The sequence below is a fragment of the Balaenoptera musculus genome, chromosome 19 (genome assembly GCF_009873245.2).
Source record: "Balaenoptera musculus isolate JJ_BM4_2016_0621 chromosome 19, mBalMus1.pri.v3, whole genome shotgun sequence".
Taxonomy (NCBI): domain Eukaryota; kingdom Metazoa; phylum Chordata; class Mammalia; order Artiodactyla; family Balaenopteridae; genus Balaenoptera; species Balaenoptera musculus.
In genome coordinates, this window is record NC_045803.1 from 29,886,580 (window position 1) to 29,904,780 (window position 18,201).

General features: G+C 39.2%; 1 protein-coding gene across 2 annotated transcripts in view; it reads left to right on the top strand.

Annotated features, from left to right (window-relative positions):
- FTO (FTO alpha-ketoglutarate dependent dioxygenase) overlaps positions 1–18,201 on the top strand; it is a 364,377-nt gene that overhangs the window by 156,809 nt on the left and 189,367 nt on the right. For both annotated transcript variants that reach the window (XM_036834210.1, XM_036834211.1), the window contains exon 7: positions 5,510–5,629. In XM_036834210.1, coding sequence (XP_036690105.1) covers positions 5,510–5,629 — 120 coding nt within the window. The remainder of the gene's footprint in view (positions 1–5,509; positions 5,630–18,201) is intronic.

Consider the following 18,201-nt stretch of genomic DNA (forward strand, 5'->3'; position numbering starts at 1 on the left):
GTTAGTTTCATTAATACGTTTTCAATTTTTGCTCTGTCTTTGGACTACATATATTGTTATCTCTTCAATACTTTTAAAAGAATCAACTCATTTTTTATGTAAATAAAATTTTTTAAAAAGGAAGCTTTATATTACCACTTTTAAGTGGAAAGCTGGTATCACTAATCAAAAGAAAAAGTAACCAGAAAACTCTAGCCTGTGAAAACAGCAATGTTATACTATTCCAGCAGATGCTTTTGGCTGGAGAAGGTTCTGAGCCTACAGTCTCTATTCTTCATGTTAAGAAGGAAGATTAGTGCACAACTTCCTACACTTTCTAAAAGTCATTGAATTCTACACTGAAAATGGGTGAATTTTATGGTGGGTAAATAATACCTCAAAAAAAAAAAAACCATTGAAAGTCAAAAAGAGATTACCAAGTGGTAGAGAATCTTTGAAGATTATCATCAATCAAAGACTTTTTCTTTGATATAATTAGAAGGATTGGTGGAGAATTGGAATACAAAAATGTTCTCAATCATCTCAATAAATAATTGCTGAGCATGCACAAGGCACTCTTTCTGGGTGCTTTCGGATATGTTGGTAAATAAAATAGACATTCTAGTGCAGGGAGATGACAATAAATAATAAACACACTGCATCAGTTTATTATATAGTATGTTAGAAGTTGATAAGTGGTACAGGAAAAACCAAACAGGGCAAGGTAACAGAGATTGAGATAAGCAGAGAACATTCCCGCTGACAAGATGTCCTTTGAGCAGAGACTTGAGGGAGGTTGAGGAAGGGCGCCATGTGGTTATCCGGGGAACAGCGTTTCAGGCCAAGGGAGAAACCACTGCAAGGGCCGTGTGGGTGGGAGAATGCCTGGCGTTCGTGGACTAGTTCAGGGACAGTCCGCTGTGAGTGGTGGGAGTGAGGCTGTTAGTTACAGAAGATGAGGTCACGGAGGTGGTGTGAGGGGATGGGGAGCTGCAGATTGTATCAGTCGTTGGAGGTGTCTGTAAGGACAAAGACTTTCCTTTTTACTCTGAGGGTAATAGGGAGCCATTGAGGGTGTTTGAGCAGAGGAGAACAATGTTCCCACAATACCATGTAATATCTTTAAAAAGATATTTGCTTATCTTATGAGCTGCTCCTCGGCTTGAATAGAGAGGTCTTGAATCTGAGTAACATGTGTGCCAGTCTTCTCTAATCCCCCAGTCTTTGATTCTTCAAGGTCATCTTCTTACTTTCAGAATGAATTCCACATGTCAGGGCACATCATCAGATGCTCTCCTTTTGTCATGCAAGTTGGCATGCTCATGCTCTTCTGGGTTCTGTTGTTGAATGAGAGCACACATGTCTATAATCCTTTCCACGGTTCTTATTGTTTGCTTTCCTCTTTCTTAAAGGCCATGTGCCTTTGCTGGACTAATTATAGGATGAAGCCCTTGGTTTCACGTCTGCAGACTTTTGGGCTGTGTCGGTTTAGAAGTGGTTGGTTTTCCTTGTCTTAGATAGTTTCTAACTAAACAATTTGGGGACTTTGGAGATTGGAACTGAGTACCTTAAGAAGATTTTCTTTTTCCAATTTAAGATGCTTAAAAAGATTTTTGGTCAGGTATAAGCAGAACCTTCCTCTGTGTTTATAAAGTAGTCTGTTTTCCTTCTTAAAAATCATAAAATATGGAATTCAGTCTTGTCACCTAGTAAATTTCCCCTCGGAAAATGTACTATTTGATGCCATCATTTGGTTCTCATTTTGTTCTGATCAGACCTGCATCTTCCTTACAGCTACTGGGAAAGGGCTTTCATTGGGTAGCTCTTTGTAGATTGGACCTTAGCATCTCTTCCTGGTCTAATGTCTTTCTCCGTGAAAAAACTTATTTCATTTATTACAGTGAGCACTGACCCCAATGGGCATGTTCCCACATCTCGAGGGAAATGCATAAGCTGACCTGGGACCAAATCAAGAACCCAAACTAACTTAGCAGAAGTAGGTGTCATTTGCTTATCTGTAAGAGTGTTGGAAATGATTTCCAACTGTACAGTGATGTGGTGACTCAGAGATACGGTTTTGGAATCTTACAAACTTTGCTCCCCAATGTCTAAGTGTCCAGTGACTAAGGTTCAGGTAGATGGGTGGATTCTGTTTGTGCTTCCCCTTCAGACTTTTTCTAGACATTTCTAGGAGAAAATCTTTTCTTGATTGACCTTTTTCTTTTTGACCATTCCATGGAGAAGGCAGGTGCAGGTGAAATAGGAAGGTTCTAGAGATGTTTCTCTGGGTCACAGCTACGTAACTAACACTATTGTGAACGTGTGTTCATTTTTCTCTGATGATTCAGAAGGCCCTTCAAGATCCTGCAAGTTCCCTAGGCTGTCAGTGTGCCTTCTGATACCTGTGGGCATTAGGTATCTTTGTATTGTCACTGCACCAAAGACTGAATAATAGTGAATTTCCATTAAGTGCATGTCTGAAACCTGGGAGTTTGTTTTAAAAACATCATGAACCCTGAGAGCACCTCAAGAGAGTTCCGGAAGCTGTGAGCCTCCCGGGAGGGTCTACACTCCGGAGAAGGGATGAAGACCCTCCTCCCGTCATGGCTAGCACGTTATCAGTCAGTCAGTATGGTGAGACTGTGATTCTTTTTAGCCTTGAAGTAATAAAGCTTCTGTTCTGTTCTGAATACTGACCCTTTGGTTTTCATGCGGCATCCACCCTGCAGCTGCAGCTTTCCTTCCTCATCCCCAGAGTTTGGGGTGGAGGGGTGCATACCTTTTTTTTTGGTAACTCAAACTGAATCAAGCAGCTGGAAATATTTTTTGCTTCCTTAATTAATTTTAAGGAGGGAGGCAACTGCTTCTCTTGGCAGTGTTAGCACTGGTGAGGGTGGCACTTGATGAATATCCTGTAATATTTTTTGCCCACAACATCGAAGTGAAAAAGTCAGGTTATGGAGTTGATTAAAATACATGCCAATGGGTTTGATGCCCACAAAGATTGTATCTCCTGGGCAGTACTTCCACCCCTGGAAAAAAACTCTGTTGGGAATAAGTTTCAGGGTTGAACTTTTCTGACTGGCCTCAGTGGAACGGGGGTGAGCATGAATTGACATGATTGTTAAAACTTTTCTTGCTCAGAAGATTTCATAAGATTGTGAGATTCTTGAGGACAGTAAGTGGTGGGCCTTGTGGCCTCATTTGGTCTGTTTTCTTAGTATCTACCAAGTGCCTGGCGTATGGTCGGCTGTTCATTATTAACCCACTTAATCCTCACCACAAACCTATGTGGTGATTATGTAATTATCCTTATTTTACAGATGACAGAACTATTCAGTAGTGGAGCCCAGATCTGAACTGACTCCAGAACCCTTATTCTTAACCATGACACTGTCTGCTTCAAAAGATAGTTGGGCATCTAAGGAGGAAGATAAAGTCATTATTTACTAAAATGGACAGGGTCTTTCTTTGCTCTCTTGTCCAACAGCAAAGTTTCCAGGTATGCCCCTCTCCTTGCTTCTGAGTTTTCATTTACTGAAATCCAGACTCTATTGTACCTTTAAAGGCTGAATGAACTAATTACATATGATAATTATTTTGTTTCCTGGGATATCATGGTTGCCAAGGTTTATATGTTTTGTTCTTATAATGGAAAAAACCAGCCCAAAGATAGAAAAACCCTTTCAGCTCTCCCAAACATAGGGCTTGATGCTTTGCTGACAGGTTGTTCCTATAGTGTGAACAAATTTTATGTGAAATCTATTAAAAAGAACTCTTTTTTTCTTGTAACAAATAATGTTGTTAAACCTGTATCTAAAGAGAAGTTGAACTACACTTGTATTCATTTTCCTTTCAAAGCAGTTAAGTTTACCTCTGTTAACCACTGTCTTTTAATATCGAAGATAAGGTTTAGCAACTATTGTCTGAATATTGTCTACATTCCTTTTTTTTTTTCTGTTTAAACAGCTTTAACTGAAATCAGTTCTACATATCAAACAAACATTTAGTTAATGTAAACTAAAACCCTTTCATATGACTTGGTGTTCTCAGGTTAGTTATTTGAGCCATTTTCACCATTGTTAAATCTTCACAAGTTGCTTTTGTTTGCCTCATGAAAGTTCAATATGGATAAACAAACAAAAAAAATTCTTTGTGGTAACAGGTGAAGATTATGATAGCTCTGTGCCTGTATATGGAACATGATTACCTTAGCAAAGCCAACCTTACTCAACATTAAGCTGTGAAAGCTCTACATTTCTTTAGACAACAGAGGTAGAAAGAGCTTTGGGATGAATGAAGTTGTACTTTGATTGTAAAATTTGATTTTCAAGTTGGGGATGAGTGAAAGAAAATAGATAGGAAACAATTTCTTATTCTTTCAAAGCTTTACTCAGCCTCTCACCTACACATATTGGGATTATTTCAACTGCAGGAAGCAGAAAACTCAACCCGAACTCGTTTAAGCACAAAGGGCTTCAGGAATAGCTTGATCAAGAGTCAGTTGATGCCACCAGGACCCGGTTTTTAACTGTTCATCTTGCAGCTGCTTCCTACTGTGTTGCCTCCATTCTTCCCATTCTGCAAAATGTTTGAAGAATCCTCTTCCTGTATCTTCTGACAGTCTCAAGACTTATTCTGATTGAACATATGCCTGTTTCCCCCAAACCCAGTTATGTGACTAGGAGAAGTGTGGTGGGCTGATTGGCTCAGATTGGGTTGCACGTTCCACTCCTGGTATAAGAGCTGGAGCTTTACCCAGACCACATGAACTGAGACTGGGGAAGGGAGTGGATTATCAAATGAATAATGGGGTTTGGCTAGAATAGAATGATGTTAAGGAGGCACATATTTGAAGTTTACCACAGTAGGTTCATAGGAAGGAAAATAAATTATTAGTGTCTTTACTGTTCTTTTTACCTATTGTCATTTGCCCTGACTGAACTGAAAGTGACAATTTAAATGGCTCTGTAGGTTTTATGCCACCATAATTAACTTTATATTGTTCATGTTGTCTGAGTTGACATTACCACCAGCTCCTCCTGGCCCACGGGTAAATTCTTTGTTTATTTTAGATCTAAGAAGCTTAAAATTGATATCTTCTAATATGTGACTGTGTTTTGCTCTTAATACTAGTTCTTTAAGAAAGATATTTAATGAAAACATATTTTGTTTGATTATATCTTTCCCATCCTACACAGTGCAGGCCGCTGTCAACTTTAGGATCTCAGGATTTGTTGTTGATTGACTTATAGTTTCCTCATGTCCGAGTGATGAATGTGACTGAAAACCCCCTCCCCAGCCTGACCTGGGTTGTCTCAGTAAGCTTTAAGACTACTCTCTTCCTGACTTGCAAAGAGGCTCAGGAGATTCCAAGTTATATTGGGAACTGGTTAGGCTGAGCTTTTCTCACCTTTTCTCACCCTATGGCTGTGAAGTTACTGGAGGAGAACTGAGTGACGAAGTTTACTGTCCTTGATTGTCCACCACGGGGGCATTATAACCACAGGCTTGTCTTTATGATCCCCAGGTCGAGTTTGAGTGGCTGAGACAGTTTTGGTTTCAAGGCAATCGATACAAAAGGTGCACCGATTGGTGGTGTCAACCTATGACTCAGCTGGAAGAGCTGTGGAAGAAGATGGAAGGCCTGGTAAGTATCTGGGACCGGATTTCCCGGGATGTTGTGCTCCAGCAATCCTCGGCTGCCTGATTTGCATGGGTAAATGCAAGAGAAAGACAAGTATCATATGATATCGCTTATATGTGGCATCTAAAAAAAAATGATACAAATGAACTTATTTACAAAACAGAAATAGACTCACAGACATAGAAAACAAACTTACGGTTCCCAAAGGGGAAGGGGAGGCGGGGCTGGATAAATGAGGAGTTTGGGATTAACAGATACATGCTACTATAAATAAAATAAACAACAAAGACCTGTGTAGCACAGGGAACTATATTCAATATCTTATAATAATCTATAATGGAAAAGAATCTGAAAAAGAATAGATTTATTTTTTATTTTATTTTATTTATTTTATTTTTGGCTGTGTTGGGTCTTGGTTGCAGCGCGTGGGCTTTCTCTAGTTGCAGCGAGCGGGGGCTACTCTTCATTGTGGTGCGCGGGCTTCTCATTGCGGTGGCTTCTCTTGTTGTGGAGCACGGGCTCTAGGCGCATGGGCTTCAGTAGTTGTGGCTCACGGGCTCTAGAGCGCAGGCTCAGTAGTTGTGGCGCACGGGCTTAGTTGCTCCGCGGCATGTGGGATCTTCCCAGACCAGGGCTCGAACCCGTGTCCCCTGTATTGGCAGGCGGATTCTTAACCACTGCGCCACCAGGGGGGCCCTAGATTTATATATATATATATGTATAACTGAGTCACTTCGCTGTGCACCTGAAACTAACACAACATTGTAAATCAACTATACTTTAATTAAAAAATAAATAAATAAAGACAAAAATTTCTAAATTAGTGAGTTAGGTTACTCTTGGTAAGGTAGTGGGAACAGCCAGGGATTTTGTCAGTACAAGCTTAGTTCAGTGCAATGAACCTTTATTGAGCGTTTCCGACATGTAAGGCACCGTGTTAGACATACACTGGGCAGCGACGATGAGAACAGTACAAGTCCTAAACTTCATTTGCATTTTCATATGCACCAGGCACACTATTCTAAGAGTTTTCCCTATATTAACTTCTAAATTTCTTACAACAGTCCTGTGAGATGCAGAAACTGTTATGAACCTTAATTTATAGACATGAAAACCAAGCCCTAGAGAAATTAAGTGCCTCGCCCAAGGTCATGGAGTAAGTGGCAGAGCGAGACTGAAACCCAGGCAGCCTGGCTCTGTAACTTGTGCTCTTAACCACTACATTCCGTTTAACAAGGAGAGAAGCATGAATATAGCCAGGTGTTGCATTAGCTAAAATGAAATCCTGTAATAGAGATTAAAAAAAAAAAATCACCATCCAGAGGCCGGAGTATTAAATTCGGAGCACTGGAGCTGGGACAGTTGTGAAACAGCAGATGTGGCTTTTGGGGACCTTGGGTGGGGAGAAGTAGGGTCGGATAAGGCATTCAGAGAGAAGCATTAGGCCCCGGGAACTGTAAAAACAAGATCAGGAGTGGGGAAGTACAGTGTGATCAGAGCACGGGATTCAGGGGATGTGTAGTAGGAAATGTAGCTAGAAGGCAAGTTGGGGCCACTTGGAGTAAGTCTGAATTACAATAATAGTAATTATAGCAAATACTTATGTGATACTTGTTAAGTACCAGACACTATTTTATTTAACTTTTATGACAACCCCATAAAGTAGGTATTTTTTCCCCCATTTTACACATGAGGAGACTGAAGCACAAAAGGTTTACCTGACTTCCTCAAGGTCATACAACTAAGTTGGGGAGCTGGGATTAGGACTCAGGAAGACTGGCTCTAGGGTCATGCCGTGTACCACCTCACTGTTCTACCTCCAAATCGTCAGGTTTGGAATGTAGTGGAAAAGTGATAAAAGCCTGCTAAACTCTTGAGAGAGTACCACTGCACAGACTTTGAGATGTGCTAGAAACAGTGAACTGATTTGCAGAAATGGGTAGTTATTGCTAATCCCTATTTTATAATAATGAAAATATCACGTCACAACCCTGAAGGGGCCCCAGTTCGAAAGTCTGGGTCAGAATCCAGAAGTCTCTGCTTTTCAGACATTTCCTTAAATCTTTAAACCGTGCCTTTTCATGAATATATGTCGGGGGGAGGAATACTGTAATCCTTTTAGTGTACTAATAGTATCACAAAAATGGATTTCTCCGAAGACTTGAATCAGTGCAAAACGGAGCCTTGTAAAACTGGGTTTGGAGGTAATGAAAAGTTCATGCTGAAATTTCCTCAGTTAGTTCTATTCCTAAAATTAGCCTGTGTAGAGTATGCTCCATTTTTATGGGATGTATACATAAAGGCAGCTTCATTTTTAGGGAATTTCTTTTTCACTGTGTAATTCTGGTTTTGTTTGCATCTGAGTTAGAACTTCTTTACTTGCCGAACCTTGACACTAAGACATCAGTTTGACTTCGGGATTGTAATTTGACAATTCTTTGAATTAGAGCTGGCAAACTCTAACAATTAAACAATTAGAGTTGGCAAAATAAGAAAGAAACTCACTGATTTTTTTTCTTTTATGTTTTTGTATTGCTTTTGTTCAAGGGCTTTTTTTTTTTTTAAGTGAAATCTTTGGTTTTGTGAGCTTACCAGTGATGTTCATTATGAATTCACTTAAACTATTTAGTTATTTATATATTTTTTAATTTGGCGGTGATGGCACATTAGATCGACTGTCTCCCTTTATAACTCTTGTGTAAAAATACTAAAAAGAAGAACAGTCTTGGGAATTCTCCAGAGCGAGTTTCCTTGCAGTTGGTGTGGCATTACTAAGTGTTCTGAGTGAAATCAATGGCCTCTGTGTCTCAGCAAGTCTCAGGATGATCGTTATCAGCAGAGTGAAGGTTTGGGCCAAGATAAAAGGAATGGCACTTCTAAATTAAATTTCAGCTTCAAGCCTTTTTTTAAATGAGTTTTAGCAAATTCATAATAATTTACTTTTGCTATTGGAAGAGACAGAAGAGAATAATCTTTGGGCAGGTCTATGGTTCTGTGGCTGTTAGTGCAGTGCCATCTGGTATTTGTGTGTTCTGGGTGGAATTGGCACTGGCTGGTTACATTCCTACCTTGTCCCAGCCCACCTCATATTTTTTCAGTTGTGAGCAGTAGGGGGCAATGTTGAGCTACCAGTTTGAGGCCCCCAGATGCTAAGCCTTTCAGGAAAATGCAGACAAATGCACCATTAACTGTCCAGAATTATCCCTGTTGCTTCAAGTTAGCTGTAATCTCCAAGATTCCATAACACAGGAAATCAGTTGTGGGTTAACAAATTCAACAGCAATTTAACATAAAAAGTGCAGTGTTTGGTGCACATTTGGATTCTATAGAATTAGACTAAGCCAAACGGCCTTTCTGAATGTACTCACTTTGCTTCCAGGGAATATACGACTCAAAATGATGATCCTTTTAGACAAATGATTCTTCTTTATCGTTATGCTGCTTTGAATTGTAAAAATCACATGTGTGTTGTGGAAAGATTTCTCTAATTAATGTATTTTGTCTGTTCTGCAACATAGCATTGATCTCTTTTGGCGAGAAAATAAAACAAAAAACCTCGGGCAATATGTACGTTACTTTTCACCTTTTGCTTGTGATTAAAGCAACCTTTGACAGCCCTCATACCAGGGAAGAGACTTGTGTTGTAATTCCTCTCTGTCTCTGTGTTCATTTTTTTCCTTTGTGGTTGGAAAGGTGTAGTCTCAGGTAGGATATAAAAGAAGAACGGAAAATGAGCTTTGAAATCACATTTCTTCCATTAATGGTAATTGCTTCACATGTCATAACCAGTCACATATTTTAAAAAGTTTAATCAGCTGTGTCTAAAACTCCCCTAGCCTCCACTGCCAATCCCCTGTTCCAGCAAGCAACGTTTTTTTTTTTTTTTTTTTGCAACGTTTTTTTTTATCACACTGTTTATTCTTGCCGTTTCCCTCCCCGAGGATAGTTTTACTCTGGGCATGCTCTTGTGATGTAAATGTTAAACCTTATATTTGAATGACATCCTGATAAAATATCACATTTTCCCCGAATATTACCTCATGAAGTTATGAGCCATTAAGCCCAGAGCACCAGAACCCTTTCTTTCAACCTGGGAAGTTAGCCTAGTCCTGTCTCTCATTTTGCTCTTCAGGAAGGTATTAGGACACTAACACTATTCAAATATTTGTATTTGTGTTTTATTTTTTTTTTTTAAAACCAGCCCACCACCCCACATCCAAGATGAGCGTATTATGGAGAGACCGTTCAGGATAAGAGAGAGTTACCATTTGAAAGAAACTGTACAGGCTTTGCTTTCTGGGTAAAAAATATGAAAAGCCGAACTCTCCTGTGAGGTGAGGAAGCCTTGCTGTAGCCAGAGATTCAACGGATAGGCCATTTGTCTCTTAGGCTCTGGTATCGCACTTTGCGAAACTGACATTTATTTTACCTATAAAAATGTTTTAACACTATTGAATTCACAGTGATACAGAAAAGAATGCTAGGTGTGATGTCCTCTAAATTGATGACATTTATTCATTTCCTTTTGACCTTAAAAAAAAAAAAAAAAAAAAAGGTCAATTTGGTATAATTCAATAAAATATTCTAGAATACTTTCCAGAGTAAACATTTTCAGAAGTACGGATGATTTTTGTACTGGAGAGAAATTTCCTCCTTCTTTTTTCATTGCTTTTTTTTTTTTCTAGAAGACAAGGGTAGATCTTGATCGTTTTGAATGTTTTGAATTGCATTTCCTGTCCTGACAGCTCCTCGTGCTGGGATAGCAGTGCATTTATATGGCAGTTGGCCTTAATAACCTGTATTGACTTTAGTGGGTCAGAGCCAAGACTGGATTATTTTAATGTATCCGTTTTGAAACAGTGTAAAACACAACATATAATTATGTTAGGTAAGCTATCGGCTACATTGAATTCTACCCATTTATGTTAAAATTTGGCACGGGAGAGCAGAGAGATGTGGAAAACGAGTAGGTGTTTTATTTAATACTGTTACCAGTTTCTTGCTGTTAAAGTTTTAAGAGAGAAAGATAGTTAAGAATGTGAAAGTTGTCCTTTAAGAGTTAGTTGTAATCGTTTAGTTTCAAGATGAGTCATGCCTTTCAGCTTGTCATTCTGGCCTGTGTAAATCATCTGGGAAAGCTCAGGCCATGGAACCTGCCCGTTGCTGTCTGGCTGAGCCCTTCTTAGTGTAGGTTACACTAAGGTGGGGAATGATTGGGCCGAGGAGCAGTTTGTTTGTTTTTGGAGAGATTAATGAAGCTATCATCACAGTGCTTTAGATTAAATTCTTTGTAACTGAATAGAGGAGCAAGGCTGCTTTTTCACATACTGAAATATATGCGAGGTATACTGGTTTTTGCCATCATATTATAGTTCAGTTAGCTAAGTTCATTTTAAACTTTCTTCCAAGATTAAAGATTTTTGGGGGTGTGAGGAAGAAAGTGATATAAATATAAATGTTAATTTTTTGTCCATATTAACGGTGGAGTCATCAACATATATATATATATATGTGTGTGTGTGTATGTGTATATATATATATATATTATATTTATATATCTCTCCCCTTTAACGTTAATGTATATACTAAATTATATTTGCTAATATTAATCCTGTTTTCCATTTTTCAGAGTTAGCATTTCTGATATAGGAGCAAAGTATATTATAGTAATTTAGGATCTGGTGTGAAATGTCGAGTGGTTTTAAATGAAGATTTAAACTCCCTTTTCCCCTTTTTGACTGGTACAGTGCTGAGTGGCTCAGGAGAAGCACGGATTGGAGGCAGGTAAACAGTCACAAGCACCCAACAATTCAAATTATGTTTGCAGACTCTGAGCTCTGGGACCCTCTATGTTTGTTTAGCTTTGGAAATTTGGAGAAAAGAAAAAAGTCACTTTTCAACTATTGTGGCTTAAAACCCTTGGCTCACATTTTTTCTTACCTTAAACGTGTTCACTGAAGGTTGGTTCTTTTCCATATGCCTCCCTCTCCACCCCTACTCCAATTCCACACCTCTGTATTATTCTATTAAGAGTAAAATATCTGGGGGGAAATTGTACATATAATTTAGCAATGAATTTCGAACAGGTTTTGATGCCTTTGATTGCCTTCTGGATTTCTCTCAGATTTTTCCAGTTTTTTCCTTTGTTGCTGCAGACTTAATAATGAATTAAGAAAAAAAAAAAAGTGTTGTGAATCCTGTCTTTTTGGGAAGAAATTTACAATTCCAGGAGAATTCAGGCTTAAGCCTCAGAAACAGAATGTGCATGGAAAGCACAAAGGACTGTGTTTATGATTCTCTTTGAAGTGTTTTTGCAACTGGATAAGGAAAATTTCAGAAACCGTCTGATAGTGTTCAGGGTAAATACTTAAACCCCTTTAGAGAATTTCACACACAGATACTGTGCAGCAGAAAAAAGGGATACTTATGTTTCTTAAAGCTACTACAGCCTACAGCTTTGTACTTAAAGACAGAGGTGTTGAATAGAATTCTACTGAGGATACATCCAGTGACAATATCTCCAGGAACATCAGAGCAAACCAGTGGGTAGGACTTTCTGTTTTTAACCCTTCCATGAGCTGTGTGAGAGCTGAGCTTTATTGGTACCAAGGACTAGGAAGTGCCTGTTACATTCCAGGAATGTTAAGAGGATTGTTCCAGTGCCTCTGCTCTGCTCACCATGAGAACAAGGCTAAAAATGCTGAAGATGGGGCTTCTCTGGTGGCGCAGTGGTTGAGAATCTGCCTGCCAATGCAGGGGACACGGGTTCGAGCCCTGGTCTGGGAAGATCCCACATGCCGCGGAGCAACTAGGCCCGTGAGCCACAACTACTGAGCCTGCGCGTCTGGAGCCTGTGCTCCGCAACAAGAGAGGCCGCGACAGTGAGAGGCCCGCGCACCGCGATGAAGAGTGGCCCCCGCTTGCCGCAACTAGAGAGAGCCCTTGCACAGAAACGAAGACCCAACGCAGCCAATAAATAAATAAATAAAAGTCATTTGTGAGACAAATATTTAAAAAAAAAAAAAAAAAATGCTGAAGATGGTGAGACAAAGCAGCAGGAGCCGGGAGATTCCAAGGGAAAGCCTTGCCATCTCTCGTAACTCTTATTAGTTTGTGGAGAGAAAAACGGAATAAACAGCCAAGGTTTCTATGTGAGCCTGGTTTCATAGGCTTTAGCTAAATTTTGTTAGCATTTGTTACTAAACACACACACACACACACACACACACACACACACCCATTTCACATATGTTTGATATATTTTTTAAGTAGACAAATTCTATTGTTAATATATAATTTTAACTACACTGGAATTCAGATGGATGTAAAGGTGTGAAGAGCCCACTAGTTTTCCCTGGGGAGCTATTGGAGCCTTGGCTGCTGGAATTTATTTTGGATTGCTTTGACTAGCAGACCATCGTAGCATTTCAGATGTGAATTCAGAAACCTACGGACCAGATTGGGATGGTAGGAATTTCCATTTTTCCTAGAAAAGATAGAGCATAAAACAAATGTATACTTTATTTCCTCTGGGTTTTTTTGGGGTAGGGAGTGGGACAGTAAATTCAGCTCTAGTCTGTCATTTATCTTTTTATAAATATCTTTGACATATTCTAGAAGAAGGTCAGTCTAAAGGAATGAAATGATTTAAAAAAACAAAACAAAACAAAACAAAAAACCCGACAGGCCTACGATTTTGCAAGGGAAGCAAGATTTCCAAAGGCTATGTACCAACTGTTGGGACTATTAATCAAGGTCTTAGGATCTTATTTCCCAAGGTGGTTATTGAATGGTCCCTAAAACTGTTCCCTTCTGAAGAAAAGTGTTTAGATGATCAAATGAGAGAGTTTGTAAAATATAAAAGTACTATACACATGCAAGTCATCACCAGGAGTGATTTTAGAAGGAAGTGTAAACAGGTGTCAATTTTGGACCCCTTACTTAGAGGTCATTTGACTGAGTCTCCTTAGTGCCAGCATCCCTCCCTGTTTCCCATTTCCCTTCGTCTAGAACTAGGGTCAGTCCTGGAGCTAAAGGGACTCACAGTGGTCTGGAGCTCAGGGCTACTCTTGTAATGTTTCTCCTTTACTGTGGGCTAAATACTTTGGGAGGCAGGGCTGGGAATCTTTCCATATTTTGCAAAAATGTCTCTATGGACAAATGTGCTCCAAGTGCCGAAATCCCAGAGAGCTCTGGGAACACATTAAGTCGACTCTTTTGTGCATTAAGGGTAACATAACCATCATCCTGCTCTCTTCTTGTTGACATCTGCAAAAAATGACTTTTTTTTAAACCAAAGGAAACTGATACGTTGCCTTTTCGGTCTTCCTGAAAGAATCTCTGTGATCATTTGTAGATGATACTTTTAACACAGTCTTTTCTCTAACACGTAAATTATGATCAACTTTTTGGTATTTGCTTACACAATCTCAGCCCATCTGGAACCATCTGTGACAATCTCATTTGTAAATTTTTCCTTGATGTGTATAAAAATCTCAGATAATCTCCAACTTGGTTTTGATTGATTGACAAAATTAGCCTTCACATAAAAATCTGGAGTCTTATGGCCATATTCAAAATTAATTTTCAGTGTTCAAGACAAATCTGCTCTGGTTATAAAGACCTGGAACAGGTGGTAGCTTGATAATATATATCCCACTAACTTAAATGTTATTAATTTAAATGAGCACTTATGAAATTGCCCAGAATTATGCATCAGATCTTCTTTAACAGATGTTGAGGGATTAAGAAGGCTTGTATTTTATTTAACGTCATAAACTTCTCATGCAGTTACCAGTGAATTTTTTAACGGACGAAAGTAGTGGGATATGCCAGTCCTTGTAATAAATTAGTATTTTCTTGGTACTGGGATCTCATATCTTGGGCCACCTGAACCGTAGTTGGGAAAGGTGTGCCCTCTTCAGCCATCTAGTAATAAGTATCTCAAATGTAACAAATCCAAAACCAAACTCTCGATTCCCATAACTCCCCCTAGCCTTTCTCCCAGTATTGCACATTATTGCACAGCCAGAAACCTTGGAGTTGTCTTGATTTATCTCTTGATTTATCAGTGAATCCAGTTAGCTCTATTTTCAAAATAGATTCATGATCTAACTACTCTTTACCACCCTCTCTGCTACCACCTTGGTGTAAATAACCTCCCTGTTTCTACCACTTATATGTTCACCCCTGTTAGAGTGTTCCCTTCAAGTATGTCAGGTTATTTCACTGCCCTGGCCCAAACTCACCATCCCGTTCAGAAATCCAACTTCCTTGTGAGGGGCCTAGTGCCCCCTAGGATCTGTCCACCCACTCCGTCCTCTCCCCACCTAAGTCTTTTTCCCCCTCCCCCTCCTAGCCTTCTTTACTGTCTTTAGAGCATGCCCGGTTTCCTCCTGCCTCAGGGCCTTTGCATTTGCTGTTGCCTCTGTCTGGCACGTTCTTCCCTCTCCTGACTTACTCTGTCACTTCCTTCCCAACTCTCTGCTCCTGTCCCTCCTTGGAGAGGGTTTTCTCTGACCAAGCTCTCTCTGGTTGCAGAGCAAGAGTGACATTGTTCTGCTTTCCCTCCTACTGCTCTCCCCTGCCTGCCGTGATACCATGTATGTGTTTACGGTCTGCCTCTACTTATAGAATCCTCACGAGGGCAGGGACTTTGTTTTATTCACTATTGTTTCCCCAGCTCTTAGAACAGTGCCTGTTATTTAGTAGGTAATCGACCCCTCACTTGTTAAAGAAAATCAGGAGTTTGGGATTAACAAATACACACCAGTATATATAAAATAGATAAACAACAAGGATGGGCCTGCTGTAGAGCACAGGGAACTATATTCAATATCTTATAAATAACCTATAATGGAAAAGAATCTGAATAACAAAATATATATATATACATATATATATATATATATATATATATATATATATAAAACTGATCACTTTGCTGTATACCAGAAACTAACACAACATTGTAAATTAACTATACTTCAATTAAAAAAAAAAGAAATGGGGAGTTCCCTGGCAGTCCAGTGGTTAGGACTCCACGCTTCCACTGCAGGGGGCCTGGGTTCAGCCAAAACAAAACAAAACAAAACAAAAAAACGAATTCATGTTGGGTCAGCATTCCAGCCTTGCCATTTCCTCACTTTCAGGCTCAATAGCATAGCCTTCAATACATTCTTTTTAACTCTGTACATTTTCCTCCAATGTTAGGTCCTGCTTCACAGGAATATTTTGGGGTTAGTTTTATTTTTAAACCAACGTAACCCTCCTAGCAGTACCCCCAAAACGTCTTGAACATTAAAAAGTAATAATAATATCAAGAGCACAGAGGATATACCAGAATGTTCTGTTTTATGCCTTTGGCATTTGCACTGTGAAGATGGAGCAATCACTGGCGAACAACTTATGCGAATATGAAAACTCTTTTTTTAAAAAAATGAGAGATGTAAGTAGGTTATTAAGTTTCCCCGAGTAATAGTGCTGTGAAAACTTAGAATCATGGTGTTTTTGCCTCATTTGTTGGCATTCTCCGTATTTTAGACTTCCCTATTCTTGAAAAACTTAATAGAGTACAGTTGTCATCAAATTAAATGAGTTCCCCAACAGAGCTTGGACTTCTCATGACTAATTTCCCAAGTTAGATAGGGAAAGTGGCGTGAACTGGATAGGTGTGGGGTACAGAACTAGGGAAATCTCTGAGGGGCAAACTGACTTCTGCTCGACAAGCTGAAAACTGATTAAAATATTTATCATCCTTTGGGTATGCAATAGCTTTTGATGATGGAAGGCATGTTAATATTCATCTTTGCTGCTTGTCTACCCTTCAGACAGATCCCAAGAAAGGATGTTCAGATGACCAGTTTTCTCTCCTCACCAGGAGTCCTTGAGACCCAGTACAGCTTGGAACCAAGAAATGCCTTGTGATGTGATTGAGCTTTTTCCTCTGGGGGATGGGGATGGGAGGAATACAAACCAGGAGAGACCTTTGGACTGGAAAGCTTTAAAGGATTACTGCTTTCTCACAGGAAGTCTTTTGCCAGAACAAAGGGAGAAGCTTGGTCATTTTATAAGCAGCAGAACTGCCGAGGCCAAGTCCATGAGGCTGACTTGGCTCCTTGGGGCAATCTAAGCCTTACAGAGGATTTTGGGGTAAATGCCATTGGGGGCTGGAGATTCCCCTCTCCTTCCCCCTTCTCCTCCGTCTTTATTGAGGAAGTTGTTTGCTGCTGATGCCCAGGTCTTCTGACTGGTTCTTCTGGAGTGCTCCATCTCGTTCTCATCTTGAGACGGAATAAGTATAGATGGTGTCCACTTAGGCAGGCACGCACAGCATAAGGTGGCCTGCTGCGGTTCTCAAGACCTGTCTTTTTTTTTTAATTGAAGTATAGTTGATTTACAATGTTGTGTTAGTTTCAGGTGATTCAGTTATATATATATATATATATATATATATATATATATATACACACACATACATATATATACACATGTGTGTATATATATATATTTTTCTTTTTTAGATTCTTTTCCCTTATAGGTTATTACAAAATATCGAGTAGAGTTCCCTGTGCTATACAGTAGGTCCTTGTTGGTTACCTGTTTTATATATAGTAGTGTGGGTATGTTAATCCCAAACTCCTAGTTTATCCCTCCCCCCCTTCCCCTTTGGTAACCGTAAGTTTGTTTTCTATGTCTGTGGGCCTATTTCTTTTTTTCTTTTTTAACCTTTTATATTTTATTGGAGTATAGTTGATTAACAATGTTGTGATAGTTTCAGGTGTATGTGAGTCTATTTCTGTTTTGCATGTAAGTTCATTTGTATCTTTCTTTTTAGATTCCACATATAAGCAATATATGATATTTGTCTTTCTCTGTCTGACTTACTTCACTTAGCATGATAATCTCTAGGTCAAGACCTGTCTTTTAATTTTTTCTTTTTTTTTCTTTAATGGGAGAAAGAATCTGGCTTATTAGTTTAGTTAATGAAGCAGTGTTGTTTTCTGTCTTGATTGGAATAGCCTTGATTAATATTTTTGAAGGCAAGTAAGAGCCCTGAAAGAAGCTGACCTTTTTATTGAGCTGTCTGAAAAACCTGGCAATTGAATAGAATATTCTCATAAAAGCAGCAGTATGTGAAGACACTTAGTTTCTGTCTTTAAAATCTGAAAATTCAGAATCTTCCCCCTTTTGCATTTTAGTTTCTATTATTCCATGCTGAGATATTTTTATGAAAGATACCTTAGAAAATTGGACAATAATGGTATATTTGAAAACTCTTAAAAGAGTGAAAAAGAAATGTTTTTCTTCACCGTAGTCATTTAATCATTCATCTGCTCCACTTCGCATAGTGTGAATTTATACAAAAAGCGAGGACTTGTGTCTCCCAGGTTGATAAGGCACAAGGCAGTAAGTAATTCAAAGGGAGGAAAAACAAAGGAGAAAAGTGAATTCTGACAGAGACCTTTGGGAATACAGAGGATTTTGATAGCTAGAGCCAGGTAGAGTCTGCAAAGATGGCCGAAGCAGAGACACTGTAGTGGGAAAACACAAGCTCTGCTCACAAATTTGATTAG